The 18,233-nt window shown below is 34.5% G+C and overlaps 1 protein-coding gene across 1 annotated transcript in view; it reads left to right on the top strand.

The window, feature by feature from the left end:
* Positions 1-18,233, top strand: part of LOC149302324 (CUB and sushi domain-containing protein 1-like) — a 589,437-nt gene that overhangs the window by 487,320 nt on the left and 83,884 nt on the right. Inside the window, exons 31-37 of the mRNA XM_089482423.1 lie at positions 702-818; positions 1,200-1,313; positions 5,467-5,562; positions 10,570-10,773; positions 11,221-11,345; positions 12,798-12,894; positions 13,692-13,796. Of these exons, the coding sequence (XP_089338549.1) occupies positions 702-818; positions 1,200-1,313; positions 5,467-5,562; positions 10,570-10,773; positions 11,221-11,345; positions 12,798-12,894; positions 13,692-13,796 (858 nt within the window). The remainder of the gene's footprint in view (positions 1-701; positions 819-1,199; positions 1,314-5,466; positions 5,563-10,569; positions 10,774-11,220; positions 11,346-12,797; positions 12,895-13,691; positions 13,797-18,233) is intronic.

The raw sequence follows: 18,233 nt of genomic DNA, 5'->3' as shown, positions 1-18,233 counted from the left end.
GGAACAGTCCGTGCGGTAGCTGTGGCAGAGTTCCATAGCCGCGGCTGGGTAAACCCCGGTCCTAAAGATTGGTAATAAAACCAGGGTTCCCAAACGAGCTCCCACTCTGTAACCACCACCTAGTGTTGCCCACCACAAACTTAATGTAACATCAAAAGCATTACATGGTGGGGCAATGAAAGATTATCATTGTTTGTGTGTTACTAGCTTTGAGCACATTGTGTTTGTACTATACTTCAAGTAAGGAAATAATAATGCTATTAGTATATTTATGCTCGGCTAGATTGCAGCATGTATCTTTCATCAGTAATACACAGTTTACAGTGTTACGCACCTGTGGTAATGAATAGGCTAAGTTCTATTTGTCTAAATTCAGCCTTCAAATGTATATGGAAAAGCGTGCTTAAAGCCAATTAAAGTGGCAAAATATTGTAGTAACATATGTTTGACATTTCTAAAAACATTTTTACATGTTTGCACCTGTGTGAATCTTAGCATTCACTATGAAGGGAAAACAAGTAGCTTTTCCACAAAGCCAAATCAGTTAATATTGTCCTTCTTTTTAAATTCACCATGAAGCACAAAAGCAATTATATTCCTACTACTGAAATGCGACCAATAATCAACATTGTTTAAAAAATGACAGTTTTTTTAAATAATGTTTAATAAACAATTCATCCATTTTGTTGTTGCTTTTTTAGCACCTTGTGGAGGGCAGTTTGCAGGAACCGAGGGAGTGGTTTTGTCTCCAAATTATCCAAATAATTACACTGCTGGCCAGATCTGTCATTACTCAATAACTGTTCCAAAAGAATTTGGTAAGTTTATCAATATATATTACCATTATCATGTGTCTTTTAACTTTTTAAGCTGATGCCTTACATTCAGCATTTGAACAATACATATATTAGTTATTTGCCTTTTATTACAACTGGAACCCATAATATATTTACGTACTTCTCAATGTTACTGTTTAAGACATCTATTTCATTAGCTACAATGTTAATTGACAAATAGTTTAAACATAAAAACATATGATATAAAATATAGTAGTACATGAATTGTTTACTAAATGTTGTCATATACTGTAATATAACCTTATATGCATGTACAGAGAGACTGTTCAAAATATTTAACATGTTTAATATTGTTTTAGTGTTCAATATAATAATCTAGAAATTTTACTTTTTTATTTGCAGTTGTCTTTGGACAATTTTCATTTTTTCAAACAGCACTGAATGATTTGGTAGAGCTTTTTGACGGTGCCCAAACACAGGCCAGATTGCTGAGCTCCCTTTCAGGAAGTCATACAGGTAGCCATTTTTTCTTCTTCAGTATTATTTTTAAAAAGGAAAACACTTTGAAAATAGTCACTAATTACTAAAATTTAATTTAAATGACACTGCCATATATATGCAACTATTTTAGTTTCCCTGTTATATTGTGATTAACTAATTTGATTTGGTTATTGTGTATAGGCTGTGATTTCTGAAAAAAAAGCACCATCTAAGGAAAATTGATTTCCATTTACAACATGTAATATTTTTATGTACAAGTAGGTAAAGCAGAACCATATTTAGAAAAATATGACAAGATTTGTTGTATTCTATTTTATTGTGAACATTGCACTTTGGCTAGCTGTATAAGAAGACCTTAATTTAAAATAATAATAATAATCATAATAATAATAAAGACCCAAAAGCTTAGCTGCCATTTTTTGCAACAAAAATGGGGAAATATCATACTAAACAAATTTGAGATGCTCAACCAAGAATAGACCACCAGCCTGTGGTCCATAGCCTGGGAAGTTTTAGCTCTCTTGTGCCATTACAGAGGAAAATTCTCCATCAACATTTCATCTCATCCTCCCCTAAGGAAATGTAAATGTTATTTATACCTGCAAGATTACATAGGTTAACTTGGGTTATGTTCACCCACTTTATATATTCATAGTTAATTACATTTGATTTTTGTGTGTATTGAATGGGAACACCTTAAGTGTGGTTTAAAGCAATCTATATTAGCACTTATATCCTACATAAAACTTGACAAGAGCCAACTTGAAGAGCAGGTCTTGCCAAAACAATACTTTTGAATTTCTATGATAAATTCAGTACATCTACTATTTGTCTTGAGTTTAGAAAGGTATGCTGCAGGTATACTGCAGGTATGCATTTACAACTCCTGGTATATGTCACTGTCAAACAACATCCCAATATGTGTTCAGCAACATCTTCTGAGTACATTGATACCACCCATGCATAGGTTTGCCAGGTTGTTTGGGGGGTAATAGGCCACCTTTGAGAGGTGTGCAGTTTTATGAAATTTGGACATCTGGTCAGTCTGTGCCCATGTCGTGTTTTTGGGACATCTTTGAAGCCAGCCAATTCGATTTACCCCATAAAATCATACATTTTTTTAAAAGTAGACACCCTATGGACATCTAACATGCCAGTATTGTAACACTTTCTGTGTGAGAATTTTTTGTAAAGATATAACGCTAATTTTAGGAATTGCTCTTAAAATAAACTTTATATAATATATAGTATATATATACTATATATTATATAGTATATATATATACTATATATTATATAGAGTTTTTGGTGTCGCTGAAGGCCTCGGCATTTCAGCAACACCGTTTACTTGACATTGTTGATCGTCTCCTAAGCTTTTTAAAATTAGACGTCCGTTGCCATACAATGTTAACGTCTGGGAGAGGAGCCATCTGTGTCCCAACATCGAGGCATTACAGCAACACCGTTCGGGTGAATGTTATGAAGTGCCAAGCAAATCAAATGTCATCAAGGAGTTAAAGAGGCAGACACTGGTCGCAGGGGTTGCCCTTTGTGATCCCTGTGACCATGATTGTTACGTCCCTGGCCGGAGAGTTGTGCTAGTGTGACACCCCCTGATGAGTGACACCTGAGGCACCGCCCCCAATATCTCTACAAAATAACTAGGCAATGCGATAATATGTATTGCAAAATAATTATGCATCTCCCTTGTTTTTATCTGTATAAATTATGTTTACTTATTAACCAGAATGAATAATATTACAGTACATGCCATTAACTTACATTTTATTCCTTGACAGAACATTTTATTAAAACCTTTAGTACAGATAGAGTTGAGTTTTTGTCTGCAATTTACAGATATTAATTTTGCAAACGGGTGTTCAGGTTTGTATAAACTACTTATTGTTTAATAACCTGAAAAGTTAGATTGTATTAACTTTAAATTTACTCACACTGTACTCAGAACTAACCTTTACTTGACATTTTATCGAGAGAATTCTGAAAGTCAGCTATGACTAGGCTGAGGACACAAAATCCTGTAATTCCAAAATCTAGGGAGGTGTAAATTCTATTATCCTTCCAAGAGGCAGATCTTTGGATAAATTGTTACCTAAATTAATGGAAATGTATAAATATGATATTGATATAAAATTATTTTACTATAGTTTTTATTTGATAATACTAGTAGACTGTAAGCTCTTTGTAAGCTCGTATGTATTAATTCCTTATGTACTTATTATAAGACAATACTAAAAAACTTAATTTCAATATACAGTATGCACATATAAAGCATTATCCTTTATTGCCTACTCATAAGGTATCTCTGCATTAACACAGTCTAATGTAGAATATATCCTAATTATATACATATATATAGTCTTACTAGCAATATTACACTTAATATAAAATGAGTTAATATTCTCATAATAATTGGTTAAATCTTACTGTTTATAATAAAGAGAACATTGTTGTTTTTTTACAACAAATGATTTTGAAGAATGCTTTAAATGTTATTTTTAATATGGTTTAATAAATTTTTTGTATGATAATCTGTAATGTTTTAGCAAATGCATTGACAACATTCGTAAATAGATTATGTTATTTAAATGAATAGTAAATCTTATGCCAAGAAAGCCCTCTGTTGTTTAGCACCAAACTTTTCTGCATCCTTCAGGCTATTAGGCCTTCATCTGATATTAAAAAAGCACTTATCCAGTTAAATAAAAAATGAAAATGTCCTTCTTAATGTACAGCTTTTGGATTATTTGTATTGTAGTGCAAACTCACATTAACATAGTAGTCCATTTGTTTTAACTTTCATTTGAAATTCTTGGTATCGTAGAATTTTTTTTTTATGAGGTTAGTAATATCAATGTTTGTCCACAGTATCAAAAAAACTTATGTACTGTATGATTTGAAGCAGGTTTTCATTATTGACATAAGGGGTACTTTTTTAATGTTCAATCAAGAAAACTTTATGACTATATACCTTTAAATGTGAAAGTTCTTGTTGAAGTACAAAAGTCATAAAAGAATTCCATTTATAACTTCAATAAAAATCTAATGGAAGTGATATTGTGGTAGTCACGTTTCTCATGTTGCAATTTTGAAAACCGAAGTGAATAGATTATACAGGATATCTATGCATGCATATATTTCTGGGACTTTATCCTGTTTCAGATCAAGCAGTTCTTGTCCAGAAATTCATTTTATTAAGATCAGAGGATTTGCGATGAGAAATAGACTAAATGATTTGGGAAGTATGCAGCAGAAAAAAGTAAAGAGATCTTCATTATGATTATTAGGATAAATGACTGATACACATATCATCTAGCACATTCATTTAGAGGTTTAGGTACAATGCACTTGAATATGGACAACATTTTTCATGTGTGTGATAGATATCGGAAATGTGATTTAATGCAAAATAGAAGAAGGAAGCTCTATGTACCTTATATTTACAATAGATAAGAGCAAATTTCACTCAACATTAACACATGGGAAAAATAGGTTACAACTATTATTAAATTGTGTTTCAACTTACACATCTTCACCTCCAACAACTCTTATATTAGTAAGGTCTTAAAAGCTCTAAATATGTTGACCCACTGTGTATCCTACTATTTACTATTATTTTTACTATGATACATAAGGTGCCAACTTTTTTGAGGGGCTATGCACAGTTCTAGACAGTGTTTATGGGCTGGATCCAAACGAGATCCTTGATTCCTACAACTGGCTCATTGAGCAGGGGTTCAACGGGGGGGCCTGATGTTGACCATGGAGTACCCAAATATCCTGGGTACCTCGAGTTATGTGAAAGAGGGGCTAATGCCCCCTGGAGCCACTCACCATTTTTAATACATATGTGCATACTTACATTGTAAATTTACATTTTATTAAAAAATTTGGTCTTGTATATCCCTAAATACTATTAGTTTATGAATCTGGTTTTTTTTTATAATGATTCCGTTTACATTTCAATTAAGAAATATACCTAACTAGAAGAAAAAAAGTAAATTGCTAATAGCTAAAGTGTCAAATTAATTTTGCACAAACTAGAACAGAAGTGAGGATAAGTTAAAATGTTTAATGCTATAACCTACATCTCTATCCTAATTACAAGTGTAAAGCCACAGCCTAACATTCTTAATTTACTCTTTTGCAGGGGAGACAATGCCATTAGCCACATCTAATCACATTCTACTGAGATTTAGTACAACAAATGGCGCACCTGCCAAGGGATTTCACTTTGTTTACCAAGGTAATTGAGAATCACTCTCTCATAAGGTTATCAACACTGAGTAGTTTAATATGTATGAAGCATCTTTTTTATTAAAGAAATCCAATTTTCTTTGACTTTCCACTCTATGCTAAAATGTGTTTAAGAAAATGTCTTTATGTATGCATGTATGTCTATATATTTTCTATAACTCAGGTATAATAACATAGTTTATTTAAAGGTCAACAAGACAATGTTTGGGAACCCACTTTGTACCAATGCAATTAACAACCGCAGATTATATATTCTAGATAGTGACAGCCATCCCTCAGACCAGGGCCTACCACAGTGGGTGCAAAATAAATTTTGGACGTCAATACTTTAAAAAAATATATTTTAAAGTGTTTCCCTCAGCACAAGTCTGGTATTAACTAATAACCACTATTAAAAATGTTTTGTTTGCAGTATATGTAAACACAGTTTTGGCTTCCCTCGTGAACTGATGAGCAAAATTCAGACAGCCTTCCTTTAATTTCATTTTGAGAATAATTTGAACAGTTTTGACTTCATTTAGAACACTGTATGAGTAGTATTGTGTAATGCTGTGGTGTATACACATCAACAACAGGCCTGGCAGAAATAATGCTCCAAATATCCCTTGCCTAGATTATTTGTCTGAATGCAACATAAAGACAATACTAATGGAAATATGGCATTCAAAGTCTAGTTTGTGACCATCTAACCAGTGTCAAATATATTATGTGGCATTTCCAGTACTATCCTGAATATGCATATTATGATGTAACTTGTTTGTTCAAGTTAAAGAAAAACAGACTCTTTTTTTTGATGACTGACTACAAAAATTCTGTTATATATATTTGTCCCTACATCCCAGTCCTGCTGACCCTGCTGCCCTGACTGTGTGAAACAAGTTTACAATCAGGTTCAACAATTTTATTTTTAATAAATGTGTGGAAGAAGTACCAGTGACCCTATGGTGAAAATTAGGATACGTTGTACTCCAGATACCTCTTTAGAAAATTAGGAAGTCAATAAATAGAAGACTGAGTGCCCAACCATCAGGATTTCGCTGGTCAAACCAACTAAGAACCGCAAGTGACCGCAACAAAATCCAATTTACCTGAGGTGGCAAGAAGACTGGAAGAATCCTTTCAGACCGGGGTTGTTGAACCATAAGCATATGTTATGTCCAAAAAGTACCTGTGCCTTGAGCAGAGCTATATGGTAGAGGCACATGAGCAATAACTGTAATGGGGGCTCCAGAGACTGAAAACTGACATCTCTATACTCAAGGAAATTATTATTTGGAGCTGAGGTGTAGATGTACAGAGGAGTACAAAGGGCTGCCGGAGACATAGCTCATGGTGCGGTAATTTAAAAAGACAAGGCCTGTCTGTTGGGCAGCATGGATATAAAACCATTTTCCATTTGGGCTCAGACACATTAAAAAAAAATATTTGACAATTTTTCCTTAGAGTAAATTGTTTCCTGTATTCATAAACAATTTATTTCAGTGAACTGTAAATGATGGCAACAATTTTGTTTGTGTCCTATAAATATTTCATTTGGCATCCACATTATTATGGATTTTCATTATCTATTAAAATGTGAACATGTTTGAATCTGCTGCACTTGCCGTGTTGCTATTGTGCGTTCTCCTTTGAGCAATGTATACTCATTGAATGAGCACACCAGCCTGACCTGCAAAGTCAATCATCTTATTTATCACTCTCTATTCCTGGTTGACCTTATTCTCTGTTCACTTTCCACTGGGCTGATTTCAATTTTGTTTCACAGCAGTGTGAAACATTTACTAAAGAATGAAAAATAATTACTGCAGGAAATAGAATTCCTATTTAACGCTGGTTTAAAAATGCCAGCTAGTCAGCAATATGTCGAAAAAGAAAAAAAAACAAGACGTCTATAACTTCCAGTGCTTCATCTTTCTTTGTCAATATGAAACCAACATGGAATAAAGATGAAATCTCATTAGCCACTAGTTCTCACGCAGTGACAATTAATACCACAAAGACAAGTATACGTGCCTCATTTACTCTATTCAAAGTTGTCTATTTCCTTAGAATTTGTAGTGGCAGGGGGTACCATGTTAAACAGAGGGGAAAAAATACAATTTGCAATGTAAAAAACAAATAATTGATGCTTGAACATTGAACTTACATTTTCTAGCACTATTTGAGATGATCTGTTTTTTGGACCAAGTTCGATTGACATTTAAGAATGACCACAGTTCTTGTACACTGTAAACCATAATACTGATTGTTTTTTCATTTCTCAGACTTTCATCTAGGCTTACAAGTTTAATTTGCGAGCAGTTCAGAAATCCCCTTTACATTTCTATCACTCAGCGTTCGATTGAAACACATTTTTAGTTTAGATTGCAATTTTACTTCCCCATGGAAATCTGTTAGTGAACAAAGCACTACTGGGAGATAGATAAAGATGTTTAATGAAAGTGAACTTATGTACAGAAAAGTGACACATCCACACTGCTCAGGCTGACAAACACATAAAAACGTATCACACTGATGCACTCACATAAATGGAGATTGAACCTCTTTAGGGTGACCACATTTTATTTCTGCCATTCAGGGAGACAATATGAAGGGGATTAGATTACACACACAGGTGTATATTTATATATATATATATGACAAACACACTGATTCACATATGCACACATCGTCACAAAATACATTTTAGAATATATATATATATTATACTGTATATATATATATATATATATATATATATATATATATATATATCACATACACACTAATTCACATATACAATGATATATTAATTATTAGGAAGCCTTGGAAACCATGTTGATTTCAGATTAAATATTATACATATTATCGTTACAGACATGAGTAGATTCAAAGTGTTAACCCCTCCATTACCAGGCATCAGCAGATTCAGAGAATAAACTCCTCTATTACCAGGCATTACACACACAGTCACACAAACAGACAAACACGGTGACACAAACAGACAAACACAGTCACATACACACAGTCAAGCACACAGACCTGGTGCCAGTCTGAAGGTCTGAAGGAGGTACTCGGCCTATCAGGAGAGGCTTCTAAAATCTCAGGCAATCAGGAGAGTTGAAAAGTCTCTCCTGATTGGCTGAGACCTCCACTCAGACTTCTCATTCCGGGCAATCCGGGACATGAGGTCATCCTAAACCTCTTTCTGGCTTTAGCATGCCAGAATAGACTTTTACTTATCACATAACGGTATGTTCAGAGGTAGATATATATAATCATTAAAAACTTCCTACTGAAGACACCCCATTGTCCCTTAATCCTAAAAATGCATAATCTGTTATTCAACTGCCTAACAAAAAAGAAATATAGTGATTATGGATTCTTGACTGTGACTCCTAAAAAGCTTCATTATAATCAAGAGAAAACACTTTGTACTGGACCATTCAACTAGTACAGACTATTAAAATCAGTTTACATAGAAATATATTTACCCCTTTAAACTTGGACTGAAGCATAAAAATATAACTACACTAGTCCCAATAGTTGATATATCAATGTATTGTTATTTAAAAAAATAATAATTATTATTAATACTTTAACTTAAGTATATTGGTTTATGCATATGTTTAGCTGCAAAGGCAAAACAAATATATTCATTTAGCAGTCATGGGGGGTCTAGTTGTGCATGGGAGTCCAATATGCAGAAGGGATCACAGTTGTAGGTATCCAGGAAAAAAAAAAGAATAATTGCTAGATCCACTGCCAGGCCTGGTCTAATGGTACCGCTGCTTAGGCAGATCCAGATAGCAAGCAGGCATGATAAAACAAAGTAAAGGATGGGGAAGCATAACACAAAATATACAAAATAAACATACAGGCTAGCTCTAGGACCTGATTCTAACGCAAAACATGTGAAGCTTTAGTTAATCCTATGGTCATAAAATATAAGCTTACCACCAATTCGTGGTACTTCACATGAGGCAACAACCCGGACTACAATAAATTAGAATTGTTCTTTGATGTAATTGGAAACACAGTGACTTGAACACAGAATTGTTATATGCTGTGATTTTGAGATAAATAAGTATGTACATGCTTTTGACTAGTTGGTGATCTTTTTTTGAATTTGTGTACTGGGAGTCGAGTCGCATTCTTGACTGATTTTAGCAAAAGACTGTCTTGAATTGATCACTTAGACTCCACTGAGCAATTTGTTTGAAATGTACAATATGTGTATGCCTTCCAAAGGATAAGTATAATAAAAATTACAATACAGTTCTGTTTAAAACTTCATTAAAAAAATAATTCTTGAGAGAAACTGCCAATACTCAGTAAGTTGTTAATATAGCAATTGTTGCTGTCATGAGCGTGTGTGACATTTAACCCCAAATAATAAACATAAAGCAAGTAAATAAACCTACTTAATAGTATTTTGTCACAGTTGAAATATTAACTACTTAAATGTGAATTAGAAGCCCCTTGATTTTATCTGAATATAAAAATATAAAATGTAATTCAAACAATACATACACAGATATAAGTGAATGTGACAAATTGGTATATAAAATAATAATAGTGCAACAAATGTTTTCCATGTAAAATGCACTAATGTGAGTAAGTGAAAGACTAAGAAGAGATTAGGTGGAGTGGAAAATCATTGGCAAAGTATCCTTTGCATGGGCAATCTTTTTTTGACTATTTATACTAATCAAGCCACTCACTCAAGCTTATTGATGTTCCATACGTCTGTTGTATTTACTGGTTTTTAGGTTCTTGGGAAAAATGAAGCTAATTGCATCATATAGCCCACTGTGGCCCATTTTTTTTCCATTTTTTTGACCAGTTGGCTGATGATTTTTAGATCTAAACTTTTTTTGTTACTTTAATGTTTAGGTATGATCTTATACATTTACAACATGTAATTAAATAGATCTTGGAAATTATATAACTATCATATCTTGTATTTACATGCCATTGACTTTAACTTAGTACATTTCCCCCCCCCCATGTTTAGCTGTCCCACGCACTAGTGACACACAGTGCAGCTCGGTTCCTGAGCCCCGATACGGAAGAAGGATAGGTTCTGAGTTCTCAGCAGGCTCTGTAATTCGATTTGAATGCAACCCTGGATACTTGCTTCAAGGATCAAAGGCAATTCTCTGTCAGACTGTACCAAATGCTTTAGCGCAATGGAATGATACAGTTCCAAGCTGCCTAGGTAAATAAACCTTAAATTACCTTTTCTTAACAAAATCATGATACAAAATCATAGCAATAAGTCATATTTTACTGTTGCTTTTTTAACTGTTATTAATAATCAGAATTGAATTTTTACTCATTGTAAAGTTTATAAAGAAGGGATTGTCAAAAAGCTTTAATGTATTCACTTGTATCAATTAACCATTAGGCTTCCTTACTTTTACCATTGACAATAAGAAAATGAGCCAAAGAATTGGTGGACACCCAGTAAATACATACCACTAATAATCCCATGAAGGTTTTTAAAAGTACCTAGTACCAATTAAAATATTAGAGATTGAGTTACTCCATATACCCATATAAGCCCACCATTGTGTTAGATGAGTGCTTATATTTTCACTTCCATTTTATCACTTCTTTTTCTTCATCTCCGTCCGTCCATCTCTTTCTTTTCTTTCTTTCTTAGTACCATGTAGTGGCAACTTTACAGAGAGAAGAGGGACAATACTGTCACCTGGTTTTCCTGAACCATATGGTAATAGCTTGAATTGTATATGGAAGATTAGTGTGACTGAAGGATCAGGTATTCAGGCAAGTATATGTACATATTATATATATTGTATTTGAAACTATAGTAAAATTACATTTCAGTGGGACCAAAAAAACCCTACATTTAACAAAAAAACCTGGCACAGTTTATAAATATGAAATGGACAGTGTGTATAATTTAGGAATTCCATATAAAGTCAATGCAGTAAATACGTGATGACGTCAACCAAAATCCCAATGTAAATTCAGACATTTCACTTTGTAGAATGAACATATTTTTAAATGACATCCATGATGATGAATTAAATTATGTATATAGAGTAAAGTTTAGATATAACAACTCAAGGGGCATTGATGCCCCACAGGCAAATTCAATATTGATGCATTGATTTACTTTTATTTATATTTATAGATATCTCTAATATCGCTCACTTATTTTCTAATACTTAGGGAAACTTGAAATAAAAAACCTACTAAAATGTTAAAGATCCAATGTATTTATTTTCATATGTTATGTGCTTTATTTGAAAGCTATCAATGGATTACTTTTCACTTTTTTTCGCAGTATTTTCTTCAAGTACAGTTTACATTTTAACTAAAGCATTCTAGATTTTAATCTATGTTACGTGTATATTTTTGTGTTTAGTTGTATGAGGAATCAGCACACATCCACCAAACACGATTTAAAAGCACCTATCTGAGGCAATAAATATCGGGGATTTCATCACACTATATCGCCATATGTTGCTTAGCCAACCACTATCCAGAAGGATAGAGCCTTTAAGAAGGTCCCCTAGTTGACTAAACATGTTAGGCACCTTGGTCTTGCCGTAGTTTGTACTTTGGACCTTTATTAAAAGGATCCTGAGTGTTACTTGTGAGGAGGAGGAGGAGGAGGAGGAGGAAGTGACCACCGGTGCATCGATTTTATAGTGTATGGCCAGCCTATTTGTCTTTACCAGCCTACTTGTGGTGTGTCCAGCTACTGGATTCAGTTATCCTGTTAATTCCAGGTAGTGGCTGTGTATCTATTGTGCTCTCACTGAGACAGTATGCCCTTTTGGATCTTTTGAATCAGCACAATACCCGAATTTGGGGTTGAAAATGGCCACAGTCAATTTGTTATTTTAACCTAGTCATTGTCACGGAACCTTAAATCAAAACCTAGGTGTAACAGAAATGACTACCAAAGTGGACTCCAAGAAATAACATAAATAACATGATAATTAACATGAAAAAATTACACACACAGAAAAGCCCCCTTAAGCTTCCCACGATTGTGAGCGCCAAATTGTGATGGCTAGACAACTGAAAACTGCAGTGTATCACATATGTATATATATTCAATGTTATTTATTGTAATGAAGTGCACAATGTAAGGTTCTGATAAATCTACTTTCAAGAAATATAGATCAAGAATGCATTGTAGCATTGGGTTTGCAAGTATTTCTCTACTGTAAATAATTATGTAGTTAATCTTGTATTTTTTTACAGATTCAAGTTTTAAGTTTTGCAACAGAGCACAACTGGGATTCGCTTGAGATATATGATGGCTCAGATATGACAGCACCAAGACTGGGCAGCTTTTCTGGTAAACTTCCTCACCTGTTTGCTTTCTCAATGCGTCTTTTAAAAAAAGTACTTTTCAAAATATTGAAAGTTTGCACCCCATTTCTCTCTCAAACTATAGCCTAGTGGTGGGTTAGCTCATAGTAGGCCCATGCTGAGTCCCAGACCTAGCCAGATTTAAGTCTGAACAAGAGGCTTGTCTTTAGGCTGCAAGAATCCAAAGTTGGAAAGGAATGGAATGTCAAGAACGCATGGATATGGCTTGTTTTACTCCCCTTCTGATGAGCCTGTCCGAGCTATGCATTTGTCTTGCACTTGACTCAAACTAACAATAACTCAGCCAGCTCTATTATTCTCGTTGCCCCCATTCTTCTTTGATCTTCAAGTGCCTCTCCAAGTCAGGGAACTGCACTGCAACGTATTAAGATTTCCAGTTCTTGCTGAATCCTTCATTGCTTGAAAGCTGCTATAGACAGGTAGCTAAATTTCTGGCTGAACCCAAGGCAACAGTAGCCTCCTTTTGGACCATTACTGGTAATTGCAGTAGTGCCACTTTTGGACAAATTATGGACGAGAAAGAAAAGAACTAGCATTACTACTAATAATGTGGATGACTCCAGTCTGTGTCCTCTGTCTGCCACAGATGCCTCTGATAGATTTATCTGATCTTTAGATCTACATTATAGAGATTATTAGATCTTTGTACAGTAATGTTCCCAATGTATTAAAAAGTCAACATTATTTTTGTCTGTAATCATATATTTTTACTAACACTGTGTGTTTGATAGAACCAGATATTTTTTCTTGTTTTCCTATTAGGTACTACAGTTCCAGCTTTATTAAACAGCACTTCTAATCAACTTTACCTTCACTTTCATTCTGATATAAGTGTGGCAGCTGCTGGATTTCATCTGGAATATAAAAGTAAGATTATATGCTGTTTTTGAATGAACAGTATTCATACAGTAATTTCCAAAACCTTTAAACTTTTTGTTCTTTTGTATTTTCTCTGCCTGACAGCACAGCTAAATATGTAAATGTCACACATTCCAGACAGTTATTCACCAGCACACATGTTCTCTAACTTGAAATCTGTCTATAGACAAGTTTATATTTTCCTTGGTCCACTGCATCACTGATGATGTTACATCTATTTGTTAATTTGCAAGGGTGCTGTCTTGTAGAAGATGTAAGCAATTTATTCCATAATTCATAATAACATTTGTCAGTTTTACTATATTAATGCCAGTGTGTAATCAGCACCGATTCAGACACACATTTGTTATGTAAACCTTTTTTAATAATTGCAGAAAAACAACAAGAGGGTTGTATAGTATTGGAGAGCATTTAATTGATGTGAAAGAAATATTTAAAACAAAAATTGTGTTAACCTTTTTAGAATGAATAGGGTTTTGCAGTAACAGTATGATTAATGGGATGACAAAGGTCAAATTAACAAACTATTCTAGTATTTTATTATGGAAGTATTTCTGTAGCTGGTTAAAGAGAGTAAAATGGCTTTTGAAATGTTCAGCTTTAGCCCTTTGGAAATTAATCTTAATGAGTGATCTTAAAATCTGAGAAAATATATTCAACTCGACATAAATGCATGCTCTCTCAGGAATGAACTGGTCTTTTAATCTCATAATTGTCATAAACATGACACAAATCGCCAACCACTCCATCATTCAAATATTATTATGCTGCCTGTTTTTGTGTTCAGGATTGATTGTTCATACATTAATTATGTAGGTTCATTAAGTAATGTGATGTTGCTTTGCATTTGTAAATGCTCTAATTCTATTAATTTCTTTAGTGTTTATAAATGGCAAGCTAAGAACTTATTCTTTTAGACTGGCTGTTTTCTTTGTCCTGATGACATGATAGTAAGAAAACTAACTAAAATTAGAACCAACTTGGTCATTTGTATCTGTAAGCAAATAATATTAAGCAAATGACAAGTCTTACATTATTAAATTCTCACAAGCATACATGTGAACTTCATAGGGCTAGATTTCTGGATCTTTAAGTCTTCTACTGCTTATCGAAGGTAGGGAATAATTTAGGAGTGGCAGGGAATAAGGGCAGGATGAGGAGACTTATTAGACACAATCTCAATCAAATTTTACTTTGTGCAGATTCTGCAATCTTGTCTACATTTTTTTTTCATACCCATGCCTATACCAACTCCACATGAAATTGATTTGTTTTTAAATTTGATTTTGGAGTGAGTATAAAGATGTTAACATTTGGTTATGGACACAATTATAGGTGTAGTGCTATTTGCTTAATGCATAAAAAAGACACAAACATAAACTAGTGAGTATTTAATAAATGGTAAAAAGAATAACAACAGAGATAACTCTTGAGTATCTAATTCATACATAGATGTGTCTAAGTAACTAATTAGTTTAAATGCTGAACAAAGCCGTTTATTTCATTTATTGAATTTTTGTGTAAAGTGAAGATTATCACTGTGCTTGTATATGCTAATTGGCATGTCTGTTGCTAGCTGTCTTGGATTTAATTTCTTTTTTAGAAAGAATGCTTCATTAAGATAATATAAGCAGTCATTTTCACTGTGCGTGAATCACTGCACCATTAGGAGAATCCATGTCTGTTGATGCCTTGTAGATGTCTTGGTAATTCAAGGGTTTTAACATCTGCTTTAAAGCTGCAAAGATTATATGCAGATATATATTCATCATATATTAATTATATTATCTATAGAAAAATATTTTCTGTATGACACACAATGCAAATGTATCTGCAAAATGTGATATTTTAGAAAGCCATTGGATTAATTAAAGGGTCAACCTGTAAAGCGGCTGACTTAAAAATGGACATAACCTAGTTAAAGGGTTAATGGGCAAAACATAGTTCACAAGGGCTTCCATGCTACAACTGCAACACGTATAATAACATTCTACTTGCTTTGAATATGAGTTGATGTGAATGTTAGGGCTTTTTTGAGTTGCATTTGCAGTCATGGAAATTTAAGTAAGCTTGAAAATAGATAAGTAAAATGGGAACCCCACTACCTCTACCCAGTGGGCCAGGGTGTGAGGATAAAATGGAAAGCATAGTACCTATCATGCCCTCCTCACCCCATCATCCCATATTGCATGTGATGGAGAGGTAATATAAAAGTCTCCTTGGTGGAGCTTGGTGTCCATTGTTGCGATTTTGCTGCTGCAAAATTAAATTGGCTGCCATCCTGACTGCACTCGATCTTTACTGTTATAGTTGACATGTTTTAAGGGTACTTTCCCCCTAGTTAGAATTGCCAGGTACAGTAAGTTTGCAAGAAAGCTGTAGTTTCAACTCTTTGGCTTTGCATTGTGAAAGACAAACCCAGGGAGTCCAACCCCTCAAGGAAGCGCTAATCAAGTCTGTATACATAGATAAATGAGTGTTTGGAAGTGCCCTTCTACAATTTGCTTATGCATGAATGAAATTTCAACTCCCCTGCATATTCACTGGCAAAGTCCTGCATTAGCAAATAAACCCTTGAGTGTGTTTCTCTGCAACTCACTGGACTTGGACTGGGCAGGGGCAAGTGAAGGAACAGAATCCGTTTACCTGGAAGTCTCGTTTCTTTTAGATAACTCCCCTCCAAACAAAGGCATACCTCATTCTATTGAAGCTACTATTTAATTAAAAGATTTTACCAGAAAATTGTAATCAGCCTTGGGTTAGGGTGCCTGGGTGCAGTATTTTTTTGGCTCCCCTCCATAACAACAACACACTTTCACCCACTTCTTCTCTCCCTGTCCTCTCTTTCCCAGAAGCAACTAATCCTAGGTTTAGACATTTTACTTCAACACCATACACAAGGACACACCTACAGAAACACCTACTTACACCAAATTATAAAACACACTCATTCTAACACCATACACTGTAAGAACATATGGTGACACACACATACACTTTAACACAATATGTTCACAAAGCAATAGAAAAGATGACATGTTTTATGGATGACAAGAATATTTACTTTTTAAATGTGATATTTTGTTAGTAGTATGAATATATACTATTTTATATTTGTATCTACTTTCTTACACCATCAACTGATTTGTTTTCTCTGTCATATTATGCAAGTATTGTCCTTATAACATGTTGTTATACAAGTCTTACATACAAGCAAATGGTTACTGTGACCTCTTTATCACAAACAATTGCTCAGGCAGACCATTAAATCTATTTTATATTCACATAGATTAAAGCGCTATTACTGGTACATTAGCTGAGGTTAATTAAAAGCACTTTTGGTGAAGATACATTTTCACTTGAGTCTATTTAAGAAGTGTGACAAAACCATCAATGCAAGGCCAGACTAAGACATAATTATGTATGCCATTAATTAAATAGTTTTTTTTATAATTATAGGCACATAATAAGATACAGGTACAGATATGTTACAAGTGTTCTGAATTACTAAGATAGTGTTCTGATTTATTTTACTACAAGCTCATTTATTATTGAGGACATACTGGTTTTGGTCTAGCAAGTACATTTTATCCATATGCTAAACACAATACTGATGACTACATAACATTTGAGTTTTGTAGTCCATCGGACCCATGAGAATGGCACTGGAAGTAAAACAAAACCACACGTTTTAATTTTAAAAACACAATTTCTTTACCTAACCAACAAAAAAACAACAAAACAATAGCCTTCTAGCAGCAAGGATTCAAGGGATCTCCTGAGATAGTTCTCAGTAGACTTGTGCATTCATCTTCGGGCGAACATGAAAACGAACACGAAGAGTGCGTTTTCGTGTTCGTTCCAAAGACACGACGAAGAGAAGACGGCGGCGGTGAAACGTAGGCGAAGACGAAGCCACACACCACGAAGATCTTCATCTTCGTCTACTACTCTCCCCGGTCCCTTCCCCATGTAGCTTACCTTGTTTTTGCGGCATCGCGGGAGTTGACCATAGGTTCGCCGTCACGGGTTACAGGGCAGTGCGAATGAGCCTATTGGTCGCCTACAGGGACCTGCAGGTGACCAATAGGCTCACTCGCATGGCTTTTGTAACCCCTGACAGCGAACCTATGGATTGTGAGCCTATTGGTCGCTGTGCAAGCGACCAATAGGCTCACTCGCACGGCCCCTTAATCCCTTAAGGTGCAACAAGTTACGGCACCAGGAGCCTAAAAGTCTGTACAAGCGACCAATAGAGTCGCTCGTACAGACTTTTAAAATCATAATGCAGCAACTTCTCCGGCAGATACCACTGGCCAATAAAGTCGCTTGTATGGACATTTAACTCATAGAACAGGGAGACCAGTGGTATCTGCCAGACAAGGTACAGCACCAGGAGTTTAAAAGTCTGTACGAGCGACCCTA

This window comes from Sceloporus occidentalis, unplaced genomic scaffold (genome assembly GCF_023333645.1).
Source record: "Sceloporus occidentalis isolate IW3139 unplaced genomic scaffold, rSceOcc1.0.p SCAF_19, whole genome shotgun sequence".
NCBI classification, from domain to species: Eukaryota; Metazoa; Chordata; class Lepidosauria; order Squamata; family Phrynosomatidae; genus Sceloporus; species Sceloporus occidentalis.
The sequence above is the reverse complement of the archived record's forward strand: the minus strand, read 5'-3'. Positions and strand labels throughout refer to the sequence as shown.